At 39.3% G+C, this 26,487-nt stretch overlaps 1 protein-coding gene across 5 annotated transcripts in view; it reads left to right on the top strand.

The window, feature by feature from the left end:
- SLC26A7 (solute carrier family 26 member 7) overlaps nucleotides 1-26,487 on the top strand; it is a 136,675-nt gene that overhangs the window by 42,730 nt on the left and 67,458 nt on the right. For all 5 annotated transcript variants that reach the window (XM_064476970.1, XM_010975994.3, XM_010975996.3 and 2 more), the window contains exons 4-5: nucleotides 595-767; nucleotides 22,950-23,114. In XM_064476970.1, coding sequence (XP_064333040.1) covers nucleotides 595-767; nucleotides 22,950-23,114 — 338 coding nt within the window. The remainder of the gene's footprint in view (nucleotides 1-594; nucleotides 768-22,949; nucleotides 23,115-26,487) is intronic.

Below are 26,487 nucleotides of genomic sequence, written 5' to 3'. Positions count from 1 at the left end.
AACTCTGAAATGTAGGTGTTGTTATCCCCATTTTACAGATGAGGCAATTTAATCTCTGAGTGATGTGCTTTACATCATGATTGTTCTTATTTTTTATGTTTATTATACTTTATTTTTAGGGGGATAATTTTATTCATTCATTCATTCATTCATTCATTTTAGTGGAGATACCGGGGATTGAACCCAGGACCTCGTGCATCCTAAGCATGCTCTACTACTGAGCTCTACCCTCACCTAAAGTCACAGTTGTGATAAATGGAGAAACTGGATTCAAGTCCAGACCATGGTCTTAATCCCTGTCCTGAGGTCATTCTCTATGCAGGTTTGCAGAGAGGCGGGAAAATGTATGGCTTGGGGAGGGGTAGCAAGTAGATGGCATGGCTGTAGGTCGAAGAAATATGTGTATGTGTAGGTGAGTTTCTATTTATTCCATGGAGCAGAGTGAAGGGTGGAGGCATGGGAGTGCAGAGGAGAGGACGTCTCGTAGATCTGTTTTGGTTTTACAACATAGGTTCAACTTCAATGGCGGAAGCCAGTTATGTTTATTGGGTGTGTTACTAATAGAAGATTTCCCCCGCTCCCCAACTCTTCTAGGTACCTTTGCCTTGACATCCCTAATATCAGCCAATGCAGTGGAGCGGCTGGTCCCCCTGAGCAGCCAGAACCTTACCGCGCAGAGCAACACGAGTGTGCTGGGGTTATCTGACTTTGAGATGCAAAGGATCAGTGTTGCTGCAGCTGTGTCCTTCTTGGGAGGGGTGATTCAGGTATGCACATGCAAACTTGGGAATAAAGGGAGGGGGACAGTGGCAAAGGAAAGGCAACTGGTGCTTTATTTATTATATGAAGATTTTTTTTGTCAATTCAAGTTTTTCTTCCAGTTTTATTGAGATACAATTGACATACAGCGCTGTACGTATAAGGTGTGCATGCGTACGTCATGAAATTATTGTCACAGTCATTTCAATGGGCATCCATCATCTCTTACAGATGCAAAATTAAAGAGATAGGAAATAAATATTTTTCCTTGTGTTGAGAACTCTTAGGATTGACTCTCTTAACAAGTTCTACATATAACATTCAGCAGTATTAATTTTATTAATATTAATATAATAGGATTATATTTATCATATTGTACTTATTTATCTTATAATTACATAATATGGTGATTCAATATTTCTGTAAATTTCAAAATGATCACTATGATAAGCCTAGCTGAGATCTGCTACCAGGCAAAGACAGTGCATAGTTGCTGACTAGACTCTCCCCACCATCCACCCTCTGGCAACTACCTGCTTGTTCTTTCTATTTATTTATAACTCTACTTCTGTTTTCTGAAAACAAGGTCTGCTCCCCTGTTGCTGGAATAGAGGCTTCTAGACCCGTTTCTGAGCTGTGGTGTGTGGTAGGCAGGGTTGGAGGGCTGCAGCTGGGACCAAGGGTCGCTGAGTGTGTGCCTCCGCAGGAGATGTCCACTGGGAAGTGCCCTCTGTGGTGTTGTCTGTCATTTGTTATGCAGGCTTACAAAGAACTCTTTATTGACGCTGCCTTTGTCCCCACCTTAGCTGCAGGAATGCCAGCCACCTGCTCTGGTGTCCCCCAGGTTCTGGGCTCCCAGAACCACCAGTGCAGACCTGCCAGTGCCAGGTGCTAGGACCCACCGTAGCGAGTGTGCAGTCACACACCTGAAGCCGTGGTGCACCACAGGGTCAGTGCAGACCCCAGCCCTGCCTCTGCCTACAGTGAGGGATGCTGGCCTATTGTAAATACCTGTATTGGCCCCCCGCGGTGTGCCAGAACTCTGCTCACTGCCTGTTCATCCCAGACGCATGGGTTCGCAAAGGCATCAAATCCACCCTCTCTGCCTGGGGCTGTAAACAAATCTCTGTCCCACCTATGAAGCTGCAGGGCCACTGGGAATGGATCCAGCTTTCAGCCCCACCTCCATACAACATCACTGGCTATGATGGAGCCCCACCTCTCTTCTCGTGAGAACTAATCAACAACGGGGCAGGGGCCATGGTCTGGCTGTGTTGCATCCCTCCGCCCAATGTGCACCAGGAGTGGTGCTTTTTTAAGGGGGTCCCAGGCTGTGGTGTTCCGCCCACACCCCCAGCCAGAGCTCACACCGCCCTCCAGTCCCCTGAGGCTCCTCTGTGCAGCGGGCCCCAGCCCTGTCCCCAGACTCGTCACTGATCTCCAGCAGCCAGTCCCAGCTTGTCCCTGCCGGCTCATGTCTAGGGCTGGCGATCGCAGGGACCTTACATGCCGGTTTCTCTTTAGTTCTGTCTGCCAGGAGCCTGCCACTTTCCCCTCTGAGCCGCGGGAGCTCCACTTCTGTCCCCGCTGACCCCTTGGCTGGAGGGAGGCGTCCTGACATGAGGGCGCCTCTCTTCCTTTGCCGCTCCCTCCCCCAGGACTGGCCCCACACCAATTTTCTTTTTCTTTTTTCTTTTTTCCCCCCTTTTTTTATACTTACTGGGTTTTGTGAGAATCCTGTATTTCAAAGTGAGGGACACTCTGCCAGAGTTCAGTAGGTGCTCCGTGTGATTTCATGGCTCTGTAACTCTTGGTGGATTTCCAGAGGGCGAGCTGTGAGTCTCTCTACTCAGCCATCTTGGCCCAGAAACTAGTTCATTAACTTTTAAAGTAAATATTGATAGTTATCTACTTACTGCCATTTTGTTCATTGTTTTCTGATATTTTGCAGTTATTTTTATTCCTTTCTTCTTTTATTCTCTTCCTTTGTGATTTGATGACTATCTTTGGTGCTATTTTTGGATTTCTATCTCTTTTATTGACTGTGTATCTCTGGTAAGTTTTTGTTTTGTGGTTACCATGAGGTTCATATATAACAAGGTGATGATCGCTTAAGTTCAAATGCATTCTAAGAATCCTGCATTTTTACTCATCCTTCCACATTTAATTTCTTTGACATCTTATTTTGCATATTTTTGTTTTGTGACTCTCTTAACAACTTACTGTGGATATAGATGATTCTACTGCTTTTGTCTTTTGACCTGATAGCTTCATAAGTGGGTATCTACTGTCTTTTTGTTTTTCTTTATCAATGAGATTTTAGTTTGGTGATTTTCTTATTTCTAGTTCTGGTCTTCCCTTTTCAAAGTAGAGAAGTCTCTTTACCGTTTCTTGTAAAGCCAGTTTAATGTACTGAACGCTTTTTAGCTTTTGCTTGTTTGTAACACTTCGTCTCTCCTTCAAATCTGAAAAAAAGTCCTTGCTGAATAAAGCATTCTTGGTTGTAGATTCTTTTTCTTTCATTATTTTGAACGTGTTATGCCACCCCCATCGGTCTGTAAAGTTTCTGCTTAACGTCAGCTTATAGCTTCATGGGAGCCCCTCCCATGTAACTAGCTGCTCTTCTTTTGCTGCTTTTACAGTTCTTTCCGTAAGTTTGGCGTTTTAATTGTAATGTGTTTCAATGTAAACTTCTTTGGGTTCATCTTGTTTGGAATTCTCTGCGCTTCCTGGACCTGGATTTCTGCTTCCTTTCCCAGATTAGGAAAGTTTTCAGCCTTTATTTCTTCAAATAAGTTATCCTACCCTTTCTCTCCTCATCTCCTTTTGCAACCCCTATAATGCCAATGTTAGTTTGTGTGATGTTGTCCCACAAGTCCCTTCAACTATCTTCACTTTAAAAAATTCTTTTTTTCTTTCTTCTGTCTAGTTTGGGTGGTTTCCCCTGATCTGTCTTCCAGTTCACTGATCTGTTTTTCTGGTATCATCTAATCTGCTGTTGAATTTTTTGTGTATTTTTTATTTCTTTTATTGTATTCTTCATCTCTGGTTCTTCTTTATATTTTCTAATTGTTTGTTAAAATTCTCTCTGTGTTCATCCATTCTTCTCCTAAGCTCACTGAGCATTTTTATGATCAGTACCTTAAACTCTGTATCAGATAGACTGACTGTCTCTACTTTGTTTAATTTTTTTGAGCTTTTGTCTTCTTCCCTTATTTGGAACATATTCCCCTGTGTCATCATTTTGCTCAAATCTTTGTGTTTATTTCTATCTACCAGGTAAGTCAGTTATGTTTCAGTATGTTAGATAAGTGGCCTTACGCAGGCGTTGTCTTGTGGGCCCCAGCAGCACACTCCTCTCTGGTCACCAGAGCTGTATGATCTGAGCACTCCCCCTTTGTGGGCTGTGTGGACCCTTTTAGAGTGTAGCTGGGCCTACTCCCTGGCCTGGTTGTCTGCTGGAAACTGCCACAAATGAAGTTTAGAATATCCTGGGGGTATTCAGGCTGGTGGTCAGGGCTTCATCCCCAGGTGGCTGACCCTGGTGGTCCCAGGATGGTGCTGGTCCGCTGGTGGGTAAGTGTGCCTGCAGTGATGTTAGAGTAGGGAGAGGGTTTCACAATGCCACTTGCCAGCACCAGTGTCTTTGTGTTAGAGCAAGGTCTCGAAAATGGCTAGCCTGAGCATCATGAGGGAGAGTCCCAGTCACCTCCTGTCTCTCTGGGAGACCTTCCAAGATCAGCAGTCGGGTCTGACCCAGGATCATTTTAAGTCACTGCCATCACGCTGGGATTTGGGACATGTGAGCCTTTGCAAACACTCTTTAAGAGGGGAGTCTCTGCTCCCACAGCCCTCTGGACTCTCCTGTGTGCAAGTCCTCCTAGCCTTCAAAGCCAGACTTTCTGGGGGCTCACCTTTCTGCTATAGGACGCCCAGGCTGGGGAGCCTGAGATGGGGCAGGACCCCTCACTCACTGGGACCATGCAGTTGTGATTGCCTCCCGCCTTGTGGGCTGCCTCCCTGCAGTGTGGTCCTTGACTGCACTGCATCTCTGCCCCGTCTCCCTCTCCTGCTGTGGTTTCCTTTTATATTGTTATTTGTGGAACATCTTTTATGCTCATCTTCAGGTTGCTCTCCCAGATAGCTGCTCTGTGAATAGTTGTGATTACCGTGCCCATAGAGGGAGGTGAGCTCAGTTTTCCTACTCCAATATTTTGGCCATACCTCTATTTTATCCTTAATATGGTTTGGATTCTGTGTATTAATTTTTTTATTTGGTACTTTTGCATCATTTTTCTTCAGTGGTATTGAAGTATAATTTTCTTTTTTGTACTGTCTTTATCAGATCTAGTTATCAATGCTTTTCTTCTTATTAACATTCTTTTTCAATGCTTTTAAGCAATGTGTCACACTTTGGAACATCTCCTCTCTGAAGGTTTTGTTGAATCCTCCTTTAGAGAATCTTCCATTGAAGTCATCTGTTCTCTGGTGCTTTTCAGGGGTCATTTCTTGATAATGTTTCCTATTTCATCTACAAAAATTGATGAGTTTAAGCATTCTATCACTAATATGGTCAAATTTGACAATTTGAATTTCTCTAGAAAGTTATCCTTTTTATCTAGCTTTTCAAGTTCATTTGTATGTATATCTTTGATTTCTTATGATTTTTAAACAGTTTCTTATTTTAATTCTTTCCCCTTTGACATTTCTTAATTTCATATTTGTGTTTTTATCCTTTTTTCTTGATCAGGCTTGCTGGTGATTTGTCTATTTTGTTAATTCCCTTTTTTTAAAAAGCAGGATTTTGAAATAGTAGATTTACTTTTTTCTATTTGTATCTCTGCTTTAATCTTTATTTCCTTCCTTTTGCTATTTTTTTTCATTTACTTTTTATCTGGCTTTTGAGCTGGGAATTTGATTTATTTGTTATAACTTTAAAAATTTTATTTATAAAAACATTTAGGGCTACTTTCTGTAGATTCTGATTGTATTTCAACATTGATTTTTTTTTAGAAATTTTGTGACTTCAGTTTATATTTCTCCTTTCACCCAACAATTGTTTAGGAAAAGGACTTTAAATTTCCAAATGAAGGAGCCTTTTTGATTTTCAATTTTGTCAATAATTTCTACTATTGTTACATTGTGGTCAAAGACTATTGTTTATAATATTTCTACATTTTCTAATTTACTAATGTTTTCTTTGTAACCTAATATATGACCAATTTTTGTGGATGTTTCATGAGCACTTGGGAGGAAAATGATCTCTTAATGTTTAGCTTAAAATTCTACCTTACTGATTATGTTCTTAAGTCTTCAGTATTATTCATTTTTTTCCTACTTGATCTTTCTTGTATTAAAAATGGTGCATTCATTACTGTAGGTTGCTTTCATCAGAATAAACAGACTTTTCCTTGTTGTGGTTCAATTATCCTTTAGGTAATCTGTATATATGTTAGTTATAAATATTAATGCATTCAAATACCTCTCATTCATTGTCATTCAGGTAAAATAAATTGTTCCTGTCACTTGTCTCCATTACTGTTTATTTTATATTGCTAATATAAAGTGCACTTTTACAACCACAATAATGTGATGTGATAGACTTCTATGTTGTAGACTAGATTATGGGTCCTTTAAAAATAGCTTTATTGAGGTATAATTGCCACACATAATTCCACATATTTACAGTGTACAATTTGATAAGTTTTGATGTATGAATATACCCATGAAACCATCACCACAATCAAGATAATGAAAATATGTCACTCCCTTAAAATTTCCTGATACTTGACCTTCTTCTTACTGCTTTAGGACCTCCCTCCCCTTCTTATCAACCACTGATCACTGAAGATATATATTTTCTAAAATTTTATAAATATGTATGCATTGTATTATTTTTACCTGCTTTCTTCCCCTCTGCATAACTTTATTGTTGTTGACTTTCTAGTTTTATTGCAGTGGTTTTGTGATGTAGTAGGGACCCCTGGGGCTAGAACTCATGCACTATCTGACTGTGACTGAACTGACTGGTCTGGGAATCTTTTTGTTTCCATTTCTGTCATCTATTTCTAAGATACATTGTGTCTCCTTTTACAAAGAAACTCTTTCTAGTGTAACTTAGCAAGTTTGCACTATTGTTACTTTTCGAAGCAAGAAGGAATTTTGTAGCCAAAAAACAGTAGCAGCCAAGGGAGGAATTGATGGCTTGCTTATAGCAATGAGGTGCTAATTTCAAGTCAAGGTGGAACGATTTATGCCAGCATCAGTAAACGTTTCTGTTGAAGGAACAAACACTCAATAAAAGTTTAGGAAATTTAGGAAAAGGATTTTAAATTTCCAAATGAATGAGCCCTTTTGCTTTTCAATTTTGTCAAGCACTTTAAAAACATTGTTCTTTTTCCTATAGCTTTTATAATTTTCCGTAATGGGCACTTTGCCCGTTCCTTTTTCCAAGAACTTAGAAGGGTCTAGGATTGTCCCCTGTCCATTTACTTCTGGAAATTTTCCCAAGCTTTACTTTCCTGACGCCTCCATAGGACAAGATTTCTGTCCTGGAGGACGTGGGGAGATGCAGTTGCACCAGCACGGAGTGACATAGTGGGGTTGTTCAGTGACAGGGCCTTTTATTATTGTAGTGGTACATTCTGAAAACACATCGTCTTACAGCTTCAAGGATGATAAAAACCAACTGAAGACCCAAATGGGAGATTCTCCATTTACTTTTGATTTTTTACTAAACATTTTTTTGTGTCTTTTAAATAATGAAATCATGAGTATAGAAAGGATTTGAGACATAAACTAGTCTAACCTGCCTATTCAACATATCATGCTTATTCCTTCCAGAGAGCTGATGCCATTCTTTCGTAATGCTAGGGAAGGACAGCCTAAAGCCTCTTCTGGTGACGTTTTACTATTCACAACCATTACAGACCGGAAGCCTGTTACCCTGTTTACTCTAAATCTTTCCAGCTGTGTTAGTACCAGGCGAAGCTAAGAAGCAATTCACCGTAATAAAATTAGAATTATAGCAGCCTTAAAATTATAAAAATAAAAATTTCTCACATCAAAAACAATAATAATACTTATTATCCTACTATGTGCCAAGCTCTGTTCTAAGCTCACTAGATGTATTCTTGCATTCAATCTCCATCAACATTTTATGAAATAAATAATATTATTCTTACTATTATATAGATGAAGATACTGCAAGTTGCCTTTTAACTGGCTTTTTAAACTAATACTGAGAAAGGAAGCAAGGAGCTCGATCCAGCAACTTCTTGGGCCAGACACTATGCTTGTTAACTCCCCTGTTTTACCTCCTTAATGGTGGCAGCGGCCCACGTGCTAGGCATGACTTGTCTGGTGGGGCGGTGGCTCTGGCTGTAGAGCTGCGTGCCTGCCATTGTCCAGACTTCAAGGTCCTTTCCCGCACCACCTGTGTGTCCTTCAAGGCTCAGTTTATGTATAATAATCTCAACATTCCATGATGCCTCTGGACATGGATAAGTGGTTCCCCTGGCTTCCTCTGCAAGACGTTGCTCGTGGCTTGCAGTATAGGACTTCTCAATCTGCCAGGAGATATTTTCCATGTGTTTACCTCCCTTTCTAGACTGTTAGTTTCTGTAGAACAGAGACTGTTGACATCTATGATTCTAGCGGCTGGTACAGGATAAATGCGAGCTGAATAACTTGAATAAGAATAAGGTCAATTACATGTTAGTAGTGTCACTGTGTCAAATAACTAAAATCAAATGGAGATTTTGCTTTTACCTTTTCTAGTTTATCATCTTCTCCCTCCACCCCCCCCCCCCACCAGAAGATAGGGAATGTGTCTATATCAGTTTAAATTGTAGCACAATTCTGAATGAAAAAGGAGTAAGAGAATGTGTTATAACTTACTAATTTAGTCATGGACTTTGTCAGATCCATCCAGCTCAAATGTGAAGACCTAGTCGGTGAAATCTCTCACTTCTTCCCTTAACTACCCCCAGCTACCACCTGAAGAAGAATAAAAATACAACTCCTACAGCTCTCCACTCCCCCCATGTCTGTTAGTAATCCCATCCTCCAATCATCCCATTTGAAACTTTGTTGCTTCCTTTCGCTGGGGCAGAGCAGAAGGCAGGAGAGTCAAATTGTCCAGCCCTTGCAGTTTTGATTTTCACTGCTTCTTGCATTAGAGGATTTTTTTTTTTAGAAAGTCTGCGAACTGAAAAGATTATGGTGCCTTCTTCAATCACGCAGTTCCAATTAAGAATAATTCTTAAGCCCAGTGCATTTCTGATATATTCCATAATAAAAAAAAAATCAGTGCTTGATTCCTAAGCATATGGTCAGTTTGCCTACTAGATAATCCAATCCTTGTCTCATATCTGCTCTCTGTTCGTGCTATGTCCAGTTCAGATGCTTTTGTCCTTTCTTCCTTTTGCCGCGCCTCTCACACTGACCTTCTAAGTGGCCAGGTGTTTCACACTCTATCATCAGATTGATTCTACCAAAGCACAGCTCTGATTTTTGAGCCAGTGTGCAACATACTTCTTTGCAAAATTAAGTGTTTAATAAACGTCTGGAAGAATGGTGTCACTCACTTCTGGAAAACTCTCTTTTCACTACTTTTAAGGTGCCCCCTCTTCTGGCTTCGAAGTGCCTTGCTTTACTGTTGATTATTCCCTTTTGGCTAGTTACGCCCCTTCAAAACGAGCAATGCCACGTCTTCTGAATATATCCCACGCTGTCCTGCTTTATACTCATATTCTTCCCTCTTTATGAGATGCTTTCTAGTAACTTTTTTCTTTTTGGATTCCTCAAGGACCAAGGCACAGTTTTACTTGTCGAGCAGTATTGCATTCTCCTTCTGAATCTCATGGCACATTTAAAAATTCTCTTTTATATGCCTGCAGACCTGTCTTGGTGTGCTCATTTGCACACATCACACCTCTGAAGCCTGGCTGCCTGGAGTTGGTCCTAGAGTCTCTCTTCTCCCCTGTCCCCATGTGTGAGGCGCTCAGGAACTCACTATGAGCAGCACACAGGTGGAGCAGAAATGTAGGCTTACCTGAAGTTTCTGTGGGAGAAGTAGAAAAGAAGGTTTCCTTTTCTTTTCATTCTCTTTTTAAAGCAAACTTCTTGTTTTAGAATAATTTTAGATTTTCATTAAAGTTGCAAGGGTAGTACACTGAGTTACCACATACTCCACCCTCCCAGTCTCCCTGCATTATTAATGTTTTACGTTAGGGTGGTATGTTAGTCACAATTAATGAGTTAGGTTGATACATTGCTGTTAATTCGAGTCCAGATTTCCTTAAGCTTTACCTAATGTTATTTTTCTCTTCCAGGATCTCACCTGGTAAACCATATTACATGTAGTTGTCTTATCTGCCCATAGGCTCCTCTTAAATGAAAATGTCTGAGACTTTTCCTGTTTTTGATGATCTTGAAAGTTTTGAGGACTACTGATCAGCATTCTCTAGAATGTCCCTGAACTGGGATTTGTCTGATGTTTTTCTCATGATGAGATTGGGGTTATGGGTTTTGGGGAGGAGGACCCGGGGGGCAGAGTGAAATTGTCAATCACATCTCACCAAGCGTGTGGACTATCGACATAACGTACCACTCTTGATGTTAACCCGGCTCAGCTGGCTGGACTAGTGTCAGTTTTTTGGGTTTCTTCAGATTTCCCTATTTCCCCCCTTTCTGTGCTGTGTTCTTTGGAAAGAAGTCAAGATGCCCGGCCCACTCTTAAGATGTGGGAGTTGTGTTAAGGGAGGAGTTACGTTAAAGAGTAGGGAGTGTCTACATATTATTGGAATTCTTCTGAATGGGAGATTTTCCAACTCTCTTATTTAAAAATTTAATCAGTCATTAATATCAGAATGGACTCAAGGATACTTATTTTGCCCTTTGGGTTGTAATTCAGTCCTGCTTTATCTATGTTGTTCTTCAGATTGCTCCAGCTTTGCGCATCAGGAGCTTTTTCAGTTGGCTCCTCATGTCCTTCTCGACATACTCCCATTTATTTATTTGTTATTTATTTTTGGAGTACCTTCTCACTCTCTAGCACTACAAAATGATCCAGGCTCATAGTGCGTACTTCCTACCTTAGTTCCAGAATCAGCCTTTGTTCTAAGAAGTCCTGGTTTCTTTTGTTAGAGAATGGTGTTAGAGGTCAAGATCTGGGTGACAGGTGTGCTCAGTGCCAGTGGGGTGTTGCTGCTTCTAAGCCATTTCAGCTGACATGGCAAGAAAATACGTGTGTGCATATCAACCAATGGATGTAAGCGTATCTGCATGTATTTCTGTATGTAGCCACCTTTATCTATGTAAAACTACATATGATTTCCTACCAATGTCTCCAACTCTTACCTCTTTCCATATTGACCATTCTAGCCTTCTCCCCTTGTTTTCTGTAATTTCTGCAATAGTGGGGAATCTAGCTCCCACCATCCACCATTCCCTTACTTACTTTTTCAATTCCAGTGTATATTTATAGTGGCTTCAGAATTGTTAACCTCTACTCCCATGGGAAATAACTTTATCAACTCCAGTTCAGTGTTTCTTTTTTGCCTTTGGTTTTACGTACTTTACTCATTTCCAAAGTTATTCATATGAGCACTTTTTGTTTTTTTTGCATTCCTTTCAGTGAGGTGTTTTTCATACATTTATGTGTGAAAAATCTATATATGATTCCATTTAAATGACACTCCGGTAAAAGCAAAACATATAGAGATACTAAATGCAATAGTGGTTGTCAGTTAGCTTCTTGGTCACATTCAGCATTCCATCCTGGGAACTCCTAACGTCTAGATGATTTTAAAAAATTTGCACACATTAAGGTTTGCTCCTGTCCTGTAAATATCTATGGGTTTTGACAAAAGCTTAGTGTCATGTATCCATCATTACAGCATCAAACAGAATAGTTTCACCATCCTAAAAAATTCCCTATGTGTCACCTATTATATACCCTCCCTCCCCCAAGTCCCTGGCAGCTGCTGGTCTGCTTACTGTCTCTATAGTTTCGCTTTTTCTAAAATGTCATATAAAAGGAATCATGCATCATGTAGCTTCTCCAGACTGTCTTCATTCTCTTGCAACATTCACTTAAGATGCATCCATGTCTTTACATGGCTAGATAGGCCTTTCCTTTTTATTACTGAAGAGTATGGAGGAGGGCTTTATGTTCTGAATTCCATAGCATACAACTTCATAGGTATCCATCTGACATTTTTTCCCCTCTCAAGTTCTCTGGTCACACGGAGGCTTTTCCTGCCATATCCTTATGCAGGGCTCAGCTGTTCTCCTATTATCACAAGTGATGTAGCCCTCCTCCCCAAACCTGCACACCACACTCAGCAGAGATCAGAGGCCTTTAGGGTTTTAACTCCCACTCAAACAGCTTCTCAGACTTTACCTTCCTTGTCACACCTACATGACGGTTCTTTATGCTCCTGGTTGGCAGTCCCTGCTCTCAACGTCAACATCTCACCTCTTTTTTACAGTCTTTTAAAGTATGAACTCTTATCCTTTTCTCTGTATTCTGCAACCATGTTGCGCCTTGCCCCCAGTGGGTATTTAATAAATATTCATCAAATAAACAAATAAGTGATTTGGTATAACGTAAGAGCCAGGTTGCAGACAGACTGACAAGACCTGAAATGTGTGCAGTATTCCACCCGCGTGGGTAGTAGAGTTGTTTGCTATGCACCCTTTTCTTTGTTTGAAGGCCCCTTGCAAAAAAAAAAAAAAAAAAAAAAAAAAAGGCCTGAAATCTGAGACACATTCAATTTATATAGAACACATGGTGTTTATAAAAACATTACTAACTCGTATCACGCTAGTGAACTTGGATAATACGTGTCAGAGGTTTTCAGCATTAACCCAGAACATCAGCATTACTACAAACAGCTGAAAGATAGTGTATGAAATTTATTTTCTCATAAAATGTTGCATGGGAGAATTTTAGGAGGAGGCTAGCCAGATTAGAGTTCTCAGTATCCACTTTATTAGTAAAAGGAGCTGAGGTGGTTGTTTATTAATTCATTAGCTTAACATTTTCTTTAACATTGGTATCAAATTTAAATACTAGGCCTCCAAGCAAAATTTTCTAGGAGCCTCATTTTACACACTTAAGTCCCAGGATAATCTTAGAAACCACAGCTCCACCTGTGAACACCTCTTACGAAGCCTGGTCGCTCAGGTGCTTGCTGCCTTCAAACTGCATCTCGGCCTCTGTTTGCAAAATCCCTAATTCTAATGTGAATAAACTGTTGGAATTTGGGTGATGGAGAAAGGGGAGCTCTTAAATTTCTCATTCTCCTTCTATCTCCTCCTCATCTTTTCCCTCCTTCTCCTCCTCTTCCTTTTTTTTCCTTCTTAAAATGTCTGCCATTGTCTTGGGTTATGGAGAGTGTTGTCATCCAGAAGAAAGCAATTTCTCTTTACTAGTTAAATCTCACATGTTTGCAGTCATCCTTCACACACCCAATAGTTTGTATCAGAAGTGAGGTCTTAAGGGGCTTGTTAACCTTTCAGAGTCAAACATTCTCCATTTTAGGGATTTATTCCTTGCTGGGAAGATTTTTTTTTAAAGTATAAAAACGTGTAGAAATAGAATATTACAAATATACCTTGAGTCTTCTCTGGCTTGTGTTGTAAAGTAGGTACACATGTTTTCAACATTTGAAATGGCTGAAGTCTCTTTACATCTTGTACTTTCCCTGTACCCTTCCATGTGTGACATTCAGGCTGTAGAAATGACAAAGAAGTGGCTGCTAGAAGGTGGTGGTTAGCTGGAAGTGGTTGGTGAATTACTTCAAGATTAGATGACCTTTGTTTCTCAGGCATAGGAAATCATTAATCTTTCTAAGTAGGTGCTGGAATTTAGGGAACAAAAATATCAGAAGTTAAAATGGTGATAATCTATACAAGGCCTCCCAAAGAAGTTCGCTTCTCAAAATAAATGGAGATACGTTTTCTTGGCATATAAATAAGAACTTACCAACATTCCATTTATGCATAAAATTCCATATATGCAAACAGATTTCACAATTTCAAAGATCTGGATTGCTTGTATGCTCTGTTTAGCTGAAATGAAAATCCAACTCTGTGGGGTTCATCTTACCCCAGTGATATGCTAATTTCATCCTCATGGCTTGTAAGAGTTAATGTCATAAGTTGGAACTACTAGTAGAGAGATGCTTGGGAAAAACTGGTTCAGTGTTTTTCTTAACTAATTGTGTTTTCAGGATGAAAATCAGCAGACTATGACTCAAACGTTGCCAAGATCAGTATGTTCCACTTGTACCTAGACCATTGATTGAGTGGATACTTCCCTCAGGACATTTCCTTTTTTTTTTAACCTTTTTTTTTTTATTGAGTTATAGTCATTTTACAATGTTGTGTCAAATTCCAGTGTACAGCACAATTTTTCAGTTATACAAGAACATATGTATATTCCTTGTCACATTGTTTTTCACTGTGAGCTACCACAAGATCTTGTATATATTTCCCTGTGCTATACAGTATAATCTTGTGTATCTATTCTGCATATGCCTGTCAGTATCTACAAATTTTGAACTCCCAGTCTGTCCCTTCCCACCCATCTCCCTCTTGGCAACCACAAATTTGTATTCTATGTTTGTGAGTCTGTTTCTGTTTTGTATGTATGTATGTATGTATGTATGTATGTATGTATGTATGTATGTATGTATGTATGTATGTATTTGTTTTAGATTCCACATATGAGCGATCTCATATGCTATTTTTCTTTCTTTCTGGCTTACTTCATTTAGAATGACATTCACCAGGGACATCCATGTTGCTGCAAATGGTGTTATGTTGTTGGTTTTTATGGCTGAATAGCATTCTGTTATATAAATGTATGACATCTTCTTATCCAGTCATCTGTCAATGGACATTTAGGCTATTTCCATGTCTTGACTATTGTAAATAGTGCAGTTACGAACATTGGGGTGCAGGTGTCATTTTGAAGTAGGGTTCCTTCTGGATATATGCCCAGGAGCGGGATTCCTGGGTCATATGGTAAGTCTATTCCTAGTCTTTTGAGGAATCTCCATACTGTTTTCCACAATGGCTGCATCAAACTGCATTCCCACCAGCAGCGTAGGAGGGTTCCCCTTTCTCCACAGCCTCTCCAGCATTTGTCATTTGTGGCCATTCTGACTGGTGTGAGGTGATATCTCATTGTAGTTTTGATTTGCATTTCTCTGATAATTAGTGATATTGAGCATTTTTTCACATGCCTATTGATCATTTGTATTTCTTCCTTGGAGAATTGCTTGTTTAGGTTTTCTGCCCATTTTTGGATTGGGTTGTTTATTTTTTTCTTATTAAGTCATATGAGCTGCTTATATATTTTGGAGATCAAGTCTTTGTCTATTTCCTTTGCAAAAATTTTCTCCCATTCTGTAGGTTGTCTTTTTGTTTTACTTATGATTTCCTTTGCTGTGCAGAAGCTTGCAAGTTTAATTAGGTCCCATTTGTTTATTCTTGCTTTTATTCCTATTGCTTGGGTAGACTGCCCTAGGAGAACATTTTTGAGATGTATGTGAGATAATATTTTGCCTATATTTTCTTCTAGGAGGTTTATTGTATCTTGTCTTACGTTTAAGTCTTTGATCCATTTTGAGTTTATCTTTATGTGTGGTATAAGGAAGTGTTCTAGCTTCATTGATTTACATGCTGCTGTCCAGTTTTCCTAACACCATTTTCTGAAGAGACTGTCTTTATTCTATTGTATATTCTTGCCTCCTTTGTCAAAGATGAGTTGACCAAAAGTTTGTGGGTTCATTTCTGGGCTCTCTATTCTGTTCCATTGGTCTATATGTCTGTTTTGGTACCAATACCATGCTGTCTTGATTACTGTAGCTCTATAGTATTGCCTGAAGTCTGGGAGAGTTATTCCTCCAACCTCTTTCTTTTTCTTCAGTAATGCTTTGGCAATTCTCGGTCTTTTGTGGTTCCATATAAATTTTATTATGATTTGTTCTAGTTTTGTGAAATATATCCTGGGTAATTTGATAGGGATTTCGTTAAATCTGTAGATTGCCTTGGGCAGTGTGACCATTTTAAGAACATTGATTCTTCCAATCCAGGAGCTTGGAATATCTTTCCATTTTTTAAAGTCTTCTTTAACTTCCTTAATCAGTGTTTTATAGTTTTCTGTGTATAAGTCTTTCATCTCCTTAGTTAGATTTATTCCTAGGTATTGTATTACTTTGGGTGCTATTTTAAAGGGGATTGTTTCTTTACTTTCTTTTTCTGTTGATTCATCATTAGTGTAAAGAAATGCAACTGATTTTTGAACATTAATCTTGTACCCTGCTACCTTGCTGAATTCTTCGATCAGCTCTAGTAGTTTTTGTGTGGACCTTTTAGGGTTTTCTATGTATAGTAACATGTCGTCAGCATATAATGACACTTTTACCTCTTCTTTTCCAATTTGGATCCCTTTTATTTCTTTCTCTTGCCTGACTGCTGTGGCTAGGACTTCCAGGACTATGTTGAATAGGCAGCCTTGTCTTGTTCCAGATTTTAGTGGGAAGCTTTTGAGTTTTTCACCGTTGAGTACTATGCTGGCTGTAGGTTTGTCATATATAGCTTTTATTATATTGCGATATGATCCCTCTATACCCACTTTGGTGAGAGTTTTTATCATAAATGGGTGTGAATTTTATGAAATGCTTTTTCTGCATCTATTGAGATGATCATGTGGTTTTTGTCCTTTCTCTTGTTGGTGTGATGTATTACACTGATTGATTTGCATATGTTGAACCACCATTGTGTCCCTGGGATGAACCCCACTTGGTCATGATGTATAATCTTTTTTATGTGTTGTTGGATTCTATTTGCTAAAATTTTGGTGAGGATTTTGGCGTCTATGTTCATCAGAGATATTGGCCTATAATTCTCTTTTTTTGTAGTGTCTTTGCCTGGTTTTGGTATCAGGGTGATGGTGGCTTCATAGAATGAGTTTGGGAGTATTCCCTCCTTTTCAATCGTCTGGAAGAGTTTGAAAAGGACTGGTATGAGTTCTTCTTTGTACGTTTGGTGGAATTCCCCTGGTGAAGCCGTCCGGTCCTGGACTTTTATTTGCAGGGAGGTTTTTATTGCTAACTCGATTTCATTTCTAGTGATCGGTTTGTTCAAGTGGTCAGTTTCTCTTGATTCAGTCTTAGTGGACAGTCCCTTATGTTTCCAGAAACTTGTCCATCTCCTCTAGGTTATCCATTTTGGTTCCCTATAGTTTTTCATAATATTCTCATATGATATTCTGTATTTCCATGTTATTTGTTGTAATTACTCCATTTTCCTTTCTTATTTTGCTTATTTGTGCTCTCTCTCTCTTTTTTTTTTTCTTCTTTGTGAGTTTGGCCAGAGGTTTGTCGATTTTATTTACTCTTTCAAAAAAACAGTTTTTGGTTTGATTGACTTTTTCTATTGTTTTTTTTAATCTCTATTTTATTTATTTCCTCCCTGATCTTTATTATTTCCTTCCTTCTGCTGACTTGGGTTTTTTCCTCACTTTTTCTAATTCTTTTAGCTGGTGGGTTAGATTGTTTATTTGAGATTGTTCTTCTTTTTTGAGGAAGGCCTGCATTTCTATAAACTTCCCTCTTAGCACTGCATTTTATGTGTCCCATAAGTTTTGTGTAGTTGTGCTTTCACTTTCATTTGTCTCAAGGTATCTTTAATTTCAACTTTGATTTCACCATTGACCCATTGGTTTTTAAATAGCATTTGGTTAATCTCCATGCTTTCCTTTTTTCCTTATTTGTTTCTCTGTAGTTGATTTCTTGTTTCATGACACTGTGGTCAGTAAAGATGCTTGAGATAATTTCTATCTTCTTAAAATTGTTGCAGCTTCTTTTATGCCCAAGTACGTGATCAATCCTAGAAAATGTTCCATGTGCATTTGAAAAGAATGTATATCTTATTTTTTTTGGGGTGTAAAGCTCTAAAAATATCCACGAAATCTAATTTTTCTATTGTATCATTTAATTTCTCTGTTGCCTTATTTATTTTCTGTCTGAAAGTGATGTTAATGTGATGTTAAAATCTCTGACAATGATTGTATTCCCATCAATTTCCCCCTTTATCTCTGTTAGTAATTGCTTTATGTACTGAGGTGCTCCTATATTGGGTGCATATATATTAACGAGTATAATATCCTCATCTTATATCACTCCTTTAATCATTATAAAATGTCCTTCTTTATCTTTCTTTATGGCCTTTGTTTTAAAGTCTATTTTGTCTGAAATCAGTACTGCTACACCTGCTTTCTTGGCATTTCCATTTGCATGGAATATCCTTTTCCATCCTTTCACTCTCAATCTATATGTGTCCTTCTGCCTAAAGTGGGTCTCTTGTATGCAGCATTTGAAGGTTCCTGCTTTATTATCCAGTCTGCCACTCTGTGTCTTTTGACTGGAGCATTTAGTCCATTAACATTTACAGTAATTAATGATAGATGTGTGTCTATTGCCATTGTGAACTTATTTTTGCAGTTGATTTGGTATTTACTCTTTGTTCCTTTCTTCTTTATTTTGTGGTTTGGTAATTTTCCTTTGTATTATCTTGGATTTTATTTAGTTTTTGTGACTCACTTGTAAGTTTCTGGCTTGTGGTTACCCTTTTTTGTAAGTCTATTAGCCCATTATTATAACTGTTTGTATTAAACAGATAGTAATATAAGCTCAAACCTATCCTACTGAGAACAAAAAATTTTAAAAAGGAAAAAAAAAAAAAAAGACTATATTTCCTTGCTTCCCTCTCCCACTCTTAATGATTTAGATGTCTTCTTTTACAGTTTTGTGTTTATTCTGTTTGGAATTCATGATAGTTATCACCTTTCCGGTTATGCGTTTCTCATTTTTGTAGCATCCTGCTTCTTTTCTGTTTAGACTAGACCTGTCAATATTTCTTTCAGCATGGATTTAGTGTGAATCTCTTCTAGTTTTTCTTGTGTGTGAAATTCTTTATCTCTCCTTTTATTCTAAAGGATAACCTTGCTGGATAAAGTATCTTAGGCTGCATCTTTTTTCCATTCAGGACTTTGAATATATCTTGCCATCCCTTCTGCCCTGTAGTGTTTGTGTAGAGAAATCAGCTGAGATCCTTATGGGGGTTCCCTTGTACCTCACTCTTTGTTTTTCTCTTGCTGCCTTCAGGATCATTTCTTTATCCTTGACTCTGGCCATCTCGAATATGATATGTCTTGGTGTGGGTCTGTTTGGGTTTTTCCTGTTTGGGACCCTCTGAGCCTCCTGTACTTGGATATCTGATTCCTTCTTTAGGTTTGGGACGTTTCAGTCATGATTTCTTCAAATACCTTTTCAATCCCCTTTGCTCTTTCTTCCCCTTCTCGAACCCCTATTATATGTAGAATTGGCACACTTTATATTATCCCATAGGTCCCTTGTATTGTTTTCATTATCTTTTATTTGTTTTTCTCTCAGCTGTTCTGATTGGATGCTTCCTGTTGTCCTGTTTCTAGGTCACTTATTCGTTCTTCTGTTTTATCTAGTCTGCTTTGTACAGCCTTTAGATCAGCTCTCATCTCAGCCAATGAGTTTACCAATTCTACTTGGCTCTTCTTTATAGCTTCAATTTTATTTTTGATATATTTTATATCTCTAAACACTATCTCTTTTAGTTCTTTCAGTACTTTGGTCACTCTGTTTTTGAAATCTTGATCTAGTAGGCCATCAATGTGTATTTCATTGATTGTTCTTTCAGGGGATTTCTCTTGATCTTTTAATTGGGAGTGGTTCCTTTACTTCTTCATATTGCTCATATCTCTCTGGCACTGTGGCTTATGGAATATCAGTTATTTATTGTGGTCCTTAAGGAGTTTATTTATTTATCTATCTAAAGCCTATACAGGAATAAAACTTTAAAAAAAGAGAGAGAATTTTAAAGGAAGGGAGGAGAAAAAAGCTTTGAAAACAGTGTGTGATCAATAGTAGAAGAGCAAGTTGAAGCAGAATAGCAATTGAGTTGAGACGTCTTTTAAAAACTTTTATAAAGGAGAAAAGATCAAAAAACAGTATTTGAAACCAGTGTATAGCCAATAATAGGAGATCAAAAACAAGAGAAATAAAAATGAAATGAGGTGGATTTTTAAAAATAATAATAATAAAAGTATTTTAAAGAAAAATTTAAAAGGGATTAAAACTGTAGACATATACAATTGTTTAAAAAGTAAAGATTAAAAAGGTAATAGAAAATAGAACAGATAAAAAAAGATTAAAAAAAAAAAAGGATGTGTTCTCCTGGAGACTGTGTGCTCTTAATGATTTTATCGAGAGGTCTTTCTGTCTTCGACTCGTTTTGTGAACTCAGCTTGCTGCTTCCAGAGGCCCTCCATTGGCGCCCTCGTCTGTGCTGCTCCCAGTGCCTGTCAGCAAACAGATCACACTCCCTTCCAACACTGGGTCAGGTGCTGCTCTCCTTCATGGTGGGTGGGCGGGTCACTCCCCCTCCTGATGCCACAGTCAGATGCTGTGCTTGGGTGAGGTAGGCAGGTGGCCGGATCACGCCCCCTCCCAGCACCTCGGTCAGTTGTTGCACTTCTGTCAGGAAGGCGGGTGGCCACCCACTCTCTCCCAGTGCAGGTTGCTCTGCTGCTCTATGCAGCTGCCTGCTCCAGCTCAGATTGGTGCTCCTTAGGTGGGCTCGGCGAAGAGCGTAGGACCACACCACCCCTGCTCAGTGCCAAACCTCAGCTCCTTGTTTGTTTTGGTGGCGCGAGTTCTCTTAGGTACCAGGGCAGAAAGATCCTATTTGCCTCTGGCTGTAAACAAGTCTCAGTCCTGCCTAGGAGGTTGGGGAGCCCTCGGGTGCAGATTCAGATCTCGGCCCCACCCCCCACCCAGGCACTGTGCACAGGAGGATATGACAGCTATGGCTGCGCCTCGCCTCTCTTCTCCAGATAAGCACCCTGGGTCTGAGGAGACATTTTTATTTCTCTTGGTAATGGCGCCCCAGGTCTGAGGAGACAAAGGCTACAGCGCCCCTCCCCTCAGGGCACACAAGCAGTGTTGCTTTGCTTTTTTATTTTTTGTAACTTATGGGGGCCCAGGTTGTTCTGCTCTGTGTCCCCTCCCAGCCACGGCATGCAGCACCCTGCAGTCCCCCAGGGCTGCCTCAGTGCAGATGTCCCAGTCCTCTGCCTGGCTCGGGCAGCCTGTCCCATCCCCCAGGTGCCAGCTTGTGCCTTGGGCTGGGTGTTGCAGGAACCCTTTGTGCCTGTTTAACTTAGTTCTGTTGGTCAAGGGCTGCTCCATACAGATCTGAGCCTTGGAGGCTCCCTCTTTGTCCCGCTGGCCTCTCCGTTGGAGGGGGGGAGACCCAGCAAACAAGCGCTATTCCTCCTTTGCCTCTCCCTCCTCGCAGGACCAGTCCTGCATTGTTTTGCTTTTTCTTCTTTCTTTTTTCCTTTTCTCCTACCAGATTCATGATGTCTTTGTCTTTTGAAGAGGACAGTGTTCTGTTGGAGTTCCGCAGGTGCTCTGGTTGGCTGGGTGGGTCTGTGGATGTGAGCTTTGGTGTATTTGTGGGAAAGAGTGAGCTACAAGCATCCTTCTCCTCCACCATCTTGGCCCCAAGTCCCTGGGACATTTCTATTTGACAAAATGACATATAGTTTTTGAAAATAATGTTAGTTGTAGAAGCTGCTGCTTTGGCTTCTTATGTTGGCAGAAACAGATCGCCTGATTTCTGTGTTGGCAATCTATATTGTCTTCTTTATTATATGCTGAATAAAAGGGGATTGCTAAGCTGCAATCAATTCAAATACATTTCTTTCTACACTGATAAATTCTTTCATGCTCTCCAGAGTTGGAAAATATGGTGTGGCCTTTTCTACATTTTCAAACCTGATGGCTGGTTTTCCATGTTGGGTAAATATACATGACGGTTTATAACATTCCTGGTACATACGTGTATTGCACATTTTATAGGTTCCATAGCTCATTTCACATTCACTTTACAACAATGATGCAAAATCAATAGGGCAGACATCATTCAAATTACTCATAGACAGTGAGGCTTGGAAAATTTCAATAGGTTTTCTGTAGTCACAAAGCTAGGATGTGATGGAGCCAGGATCAGAACTTGAGTTTTCAGATTTAAGCCCAGGAATCTCTCCCCTAATGCACGTGTAGAGTATTATTGCTTTTGGCCAAAGGGCAGTGCAATATGATGGAAATGGTATATTTGCAACATAGGCTCTGGTGGTGCTTAGACAGCACTTTACGTTTCTCATTTTCATCGCTGTGGCCTCTTGATAGAAGGAAACTTCCCTGCTATTCTTTCCTTCGATTTCTTTAATGATTAATCTTATTTTCCAACAAGAATTTTAAGATATGACCTAAATATTATAATTAACACATTGAGAGGATATATCAGCCTTGGCCCGCTTTGTGTTCCTTTTCCAGTGTGGATACTCATGAGTGTAATTTAATGTTGCTTTCAAAACAGTAAATTTCTGTTACTGAATTGATGTGGCTGTACTCAGTCGAAGACTAGGGCATCTCCTAAAAGTTATCTCTTTGCACCAATCATTGCAGTGTTAGCAGTAAGAAAAGAGATTTCATTTCTGCTGTCATCTTTTTCTGTAAACACATAAGTCTCGATGTCTTAATCATATGGGCCCTTTACAGCTAATTGGCAGTGTATATAGTCAAAACAGTATGTTTCCACTTCTCAGAACCTGGGAGAAACTCAAGAAATGCCTTTTTCTCCTCAGTGCTTTTGAGGTTTTAAGCCTACTGGGTGTAAAGTAGTGAATCGTGTCCTTTGGGTTTTTAAAAAAATTATAGATATGATAATGCAAATTTGATTTTTCTCCACAGAGCCTCATGTATTAGCCGATTTGAACATATTTTCTTATTTGTAACATACATGGTTAGGAAAAGAGAAAAAAGGAAAGTCAGCATTCAGAAAAGAAACTGTGTTAACTTTAACTGAAGCACTTATAATTGTACCGAAAAACGTTTGGAAAGTGTTGGAACCTAGCAATGTTCTCAAGAAATCTCAAGCTATTGAATATGTAAAATTTAAGACACACATTTCACGTCAGTTCCCTATGTCTGTGTGTTGAAAATGAAAATGTGTCGGGTATGAACCCCCCTAGGAAGCTTGGGAAGGTTCATCTTCCTTTGTCCCCTTAGGTGGCCATGTTTGTGCTACACCTGGGCAGCGCCACGTTCCTGCTTACCGAGCCTGTGATCAGTGCGATGACAACGGGGGCTGCCACCCACGTCGTGACTTCGCAAGTCAAATATCTCTTGGGAATGAAAATTCCGTATATATCTGGACCACTTGGATTCTTTTACGTGAGTTTTACACCTGTCTTTGTTAGTATATTTTGGGCGTGTCTGTGTTTCACAAAGTACAATTTGGTTAATTACAATACTAAAATTTTTCTATATTAAGACAACTTAGGCTTAAATAAAATATTTTAGGATATTTGAATGTGATTGAGGGTGTGAAGCTAGTTTAATGAGTCAAACCTACTAATTTGGGGAGCAGTCCTTTATAAGAAACAGTAAAGTATGGTGTAATTTGAATACATGGTTAGAAAAAATATAACTTGAATTTTTTTGTGTGACCAGATATGTTGCTAACTTCTAATGGAAGCCTTCTACCAGAATTGTGGCCCAGTTTAGCAACAGTAGACTCTACCACGTCTTCCAGTTTTATGAACTCTGTATGGATCAAATCAGAGGTCTAGTAAAAATTGGGGGCTAGCTTCCCAATAGCAGACAGTTATTAAAAGTCACTTGAACCTGAGAGAGAAAAACGTGTGTCCAGTTTCAACATATTATCCTAATAATTCTTCATTGTTCTTGGTCTCTTTTGGAAGCTGACCTAAAATCTGTGACTGCTCAGGGACTCATGTCTTATAAGCAAATCAATGTCTTGTTAATGAAATTGAGGGCAACCACACTTCATTTTTTAAAATTTTATGTTGTAGAGGAGGAAAAGAATATTTTCCTTCTACCCTTGAGGCTCCTGTAACAAAAGACAGATTAACAAAGAAAAAGAAACAAGTTTATTAGCATATATATTTTGTACACACATGGGAGAAATTCAGGGATTAGTAAGTCAAAAGGTGTGGCAAGAATTTGGACGTAAATACTATTTTCAGTTAAAACAAAGGAATAGGAGTGTGGGGAGGCAAGTTATGAGAAGGTGACCATGAAAATTACAGTAAATGTAGGTAAGATTTATTACACAGATTTAGGTTGGTTCCTTCTCCAACGGTAATTTTTAGATGATTTTAGATTTTGGGATTTTGTGTAAATCTCTTGTGATTTAGAGTCATCTTTCTCTTTCTGGTACTGAGAGGAAGACACCCTTGCAAATAGAGTCTTCCTTTATAAATGTAAATTTCCCTTACTAAAGGGTAATATACTATTTTCAGAGCTTCTCTGTGTCTGCTTTTTCTCAAAATAATAAGCTTAAAGTATTTCTTGTACCAAAGAGGCACATTTTGGAGTAGCATATTCTGGTCTCCTACAATGTAATGCTGTGTATTAAATATCACTAATGTTTTATAATGAGAGTATTCCCATTCTTAATTTTCTTGCTCTAAATCAAGGAATGGCTGAACAGTAGCTCAACATATGGAAGTTCAGTAACTTATTTATCTAATTCCTGTTATTGAGGTGGTCTGTGGTGTTTCACCATTATATATATGCACTCGATGAAGATTTGTTTTATTTGCATGTTATTATTTGCATTACCTGATGATTTCATTAACGTAAATTCCTAGTTATGGGGACTTTGGATCAAAAGTGTATAACATTTTTGCCAAATTTCAGTTTTAAAAGTTGTACCAGTTAATATTTAAGTTCATCATCACCAAGTCTGATTATGACTATTTTTAAAATGTGCCATTTTAATATGTGAACAATGGTATCACTTATCTGTTTAAATGTGTGTTTCTCTGTTTAGTTAGTAAGGCAGTTAATAAAGACAGTGATGGGCAGAACAGAGTTGGAAGGTGGTTCTGAATTTTTGTTATTTAGGCAATATCTTGCTCAGTGATTCATCCATTATAAGAAAGCTTAAAACTATGACAAGAACACTGAAACTGCTCTTGGAAGTAACTTAATTTCAACCTCCAGTTCAAACAAAAGTGACTCAAGTAGCTGTAAGTGACCGGGTGGCTGGCTGAGTGAAGACTTCAGGAGATGCCTGGTGCACCAAGAGACCCAGATCAGTACGAGATTCTGTCGTGACCTCCTGGCTGGGGAGAGCGTGCTTGTCTGTGCATGTGCAGCGTAAGGAAATGCGTGCTGGTTACAGACTGGCCACTGGCCAGTGTTCACAACGACACAAGTAGTCGTTCCTCCCTTCACGAGCTGTGTTCACAGAAGCTGGGCAGCCTGATACAGCAGTGCCGTTTGGCCTTCCAGCTTGTTTCTCTGGTGGCAGTGTGCATGAAATGCTGCATCAAAGTGTTTTGTGTATTTTTATTTTTTCATTTTGTTGTCTTGGGAGATGAACTACAAGCTACTTTTTCTTTGCCTTGTAGATCAGACACTGTGTGGCTTTTGGGGGCGGAGGGCTTTTGTAAGTCCCCATACTGAAGTGGAATCAGATTTAGAAATACTTTTAGATGGCTGACTGAATGTGTATTACTCGGTTGTTGGAAGTTGCTATGCTTTGTGCAGATGGAAAACAAAGAAAAGTTGCTTTCACTCCTCTGTTTTGCAGGGCCCTGCACTGCTGCACTCCTAGGTGGGGATGGCGCTTTGGTTCTCTGCCAAACTTGATACTGATACTGCAGTGTCAAAGATTGTTGTGATCCGAGCATGGGATTAAGAAATAATTTTCGCATCATGCCTAGGTTACACTGGGACATTTGCTTTGGTGCAGTTAGGCTGAAATATAATCTGATGATGATAATGGAAATCTGAACTTGTCCATGGATCATTTAGGTGGGAGGTGAGGGAAGAGAGCTGAACTTGGCACAGACGTATAGAACAGAGGACAAAATGGAGGCCCTGATCATCAGGCCAAAAAAAGCTAGAGGAGCCTGATTTAAGACAGTTTTGGGTTTTTCCTGCTTCTAAATTCTCACAAGGGTTATATCCTTTTTGGAAGCTACTCAGGCTGATGAAGGATAAAGAATATGTTACTGATATTCCTTGAAACATAAATTCATATCTAAAATATCTCTTGTACAACAAGCCATTCACCACTGCTAACAGTCTCAGATGGAACACAGATTTCTTAAAAGAGTTCAGGCTTGGCCAGTCCAATGCTTATTAATTAATTCTGGTAGTAGCAATGCTTGCTGTCAACTTTGAGCGAAGAGACAGACTTTTGCCTTTATCCTGTTCTTAGGTCGCTGCATTTTGGGGTACCTTCCATCTGCCACTATGGCGGTTTCTACAGTGTCATCTGTCTGGTGGATGCCCGATTCTGTTCTAAGAGAATCTAATTCTCATGTTCAAATAGCCAAAATCTCCATCCCTTTGGTTACTCGGGGCTGGAAGCCGTTCTTGCTTCAGTGGAACATTTTTAAGAATTAATGTGAATCAAAAATGGGTAGTGTTATGTGCTCAGTTCTGCCCTCTCAGATTATAGAACAGACTTCCAATAGGTCCAACAGTATAGTTGATTTACAGTGTTTCAGGTGTATAGCAAAGTGATTCAGTTATGTATGTATATACATGTATATGGCTATTCTTTTTC

The sequence above is a fragment of the Camelus dromedarius genome, chromosome 20 (assembly GCF_036321535.1).
Source record: "Camelus dromedarius isolate mCamDro1 chromosome 20, mCamDro1.pat, whole genome shotgun sequence".
Classification (NCBI taxonomy): domain Eukaryota; kingdom Metazoa; phylum Chordata; class Mammalia; order Artiodactyla; family Camelidae; genus Camelus; species Camelus dromedarius.
Note: the sequence above shows the minus strand (reverse complement) of the source record. Positions and strands in the feature narration are given on the sequence as shown.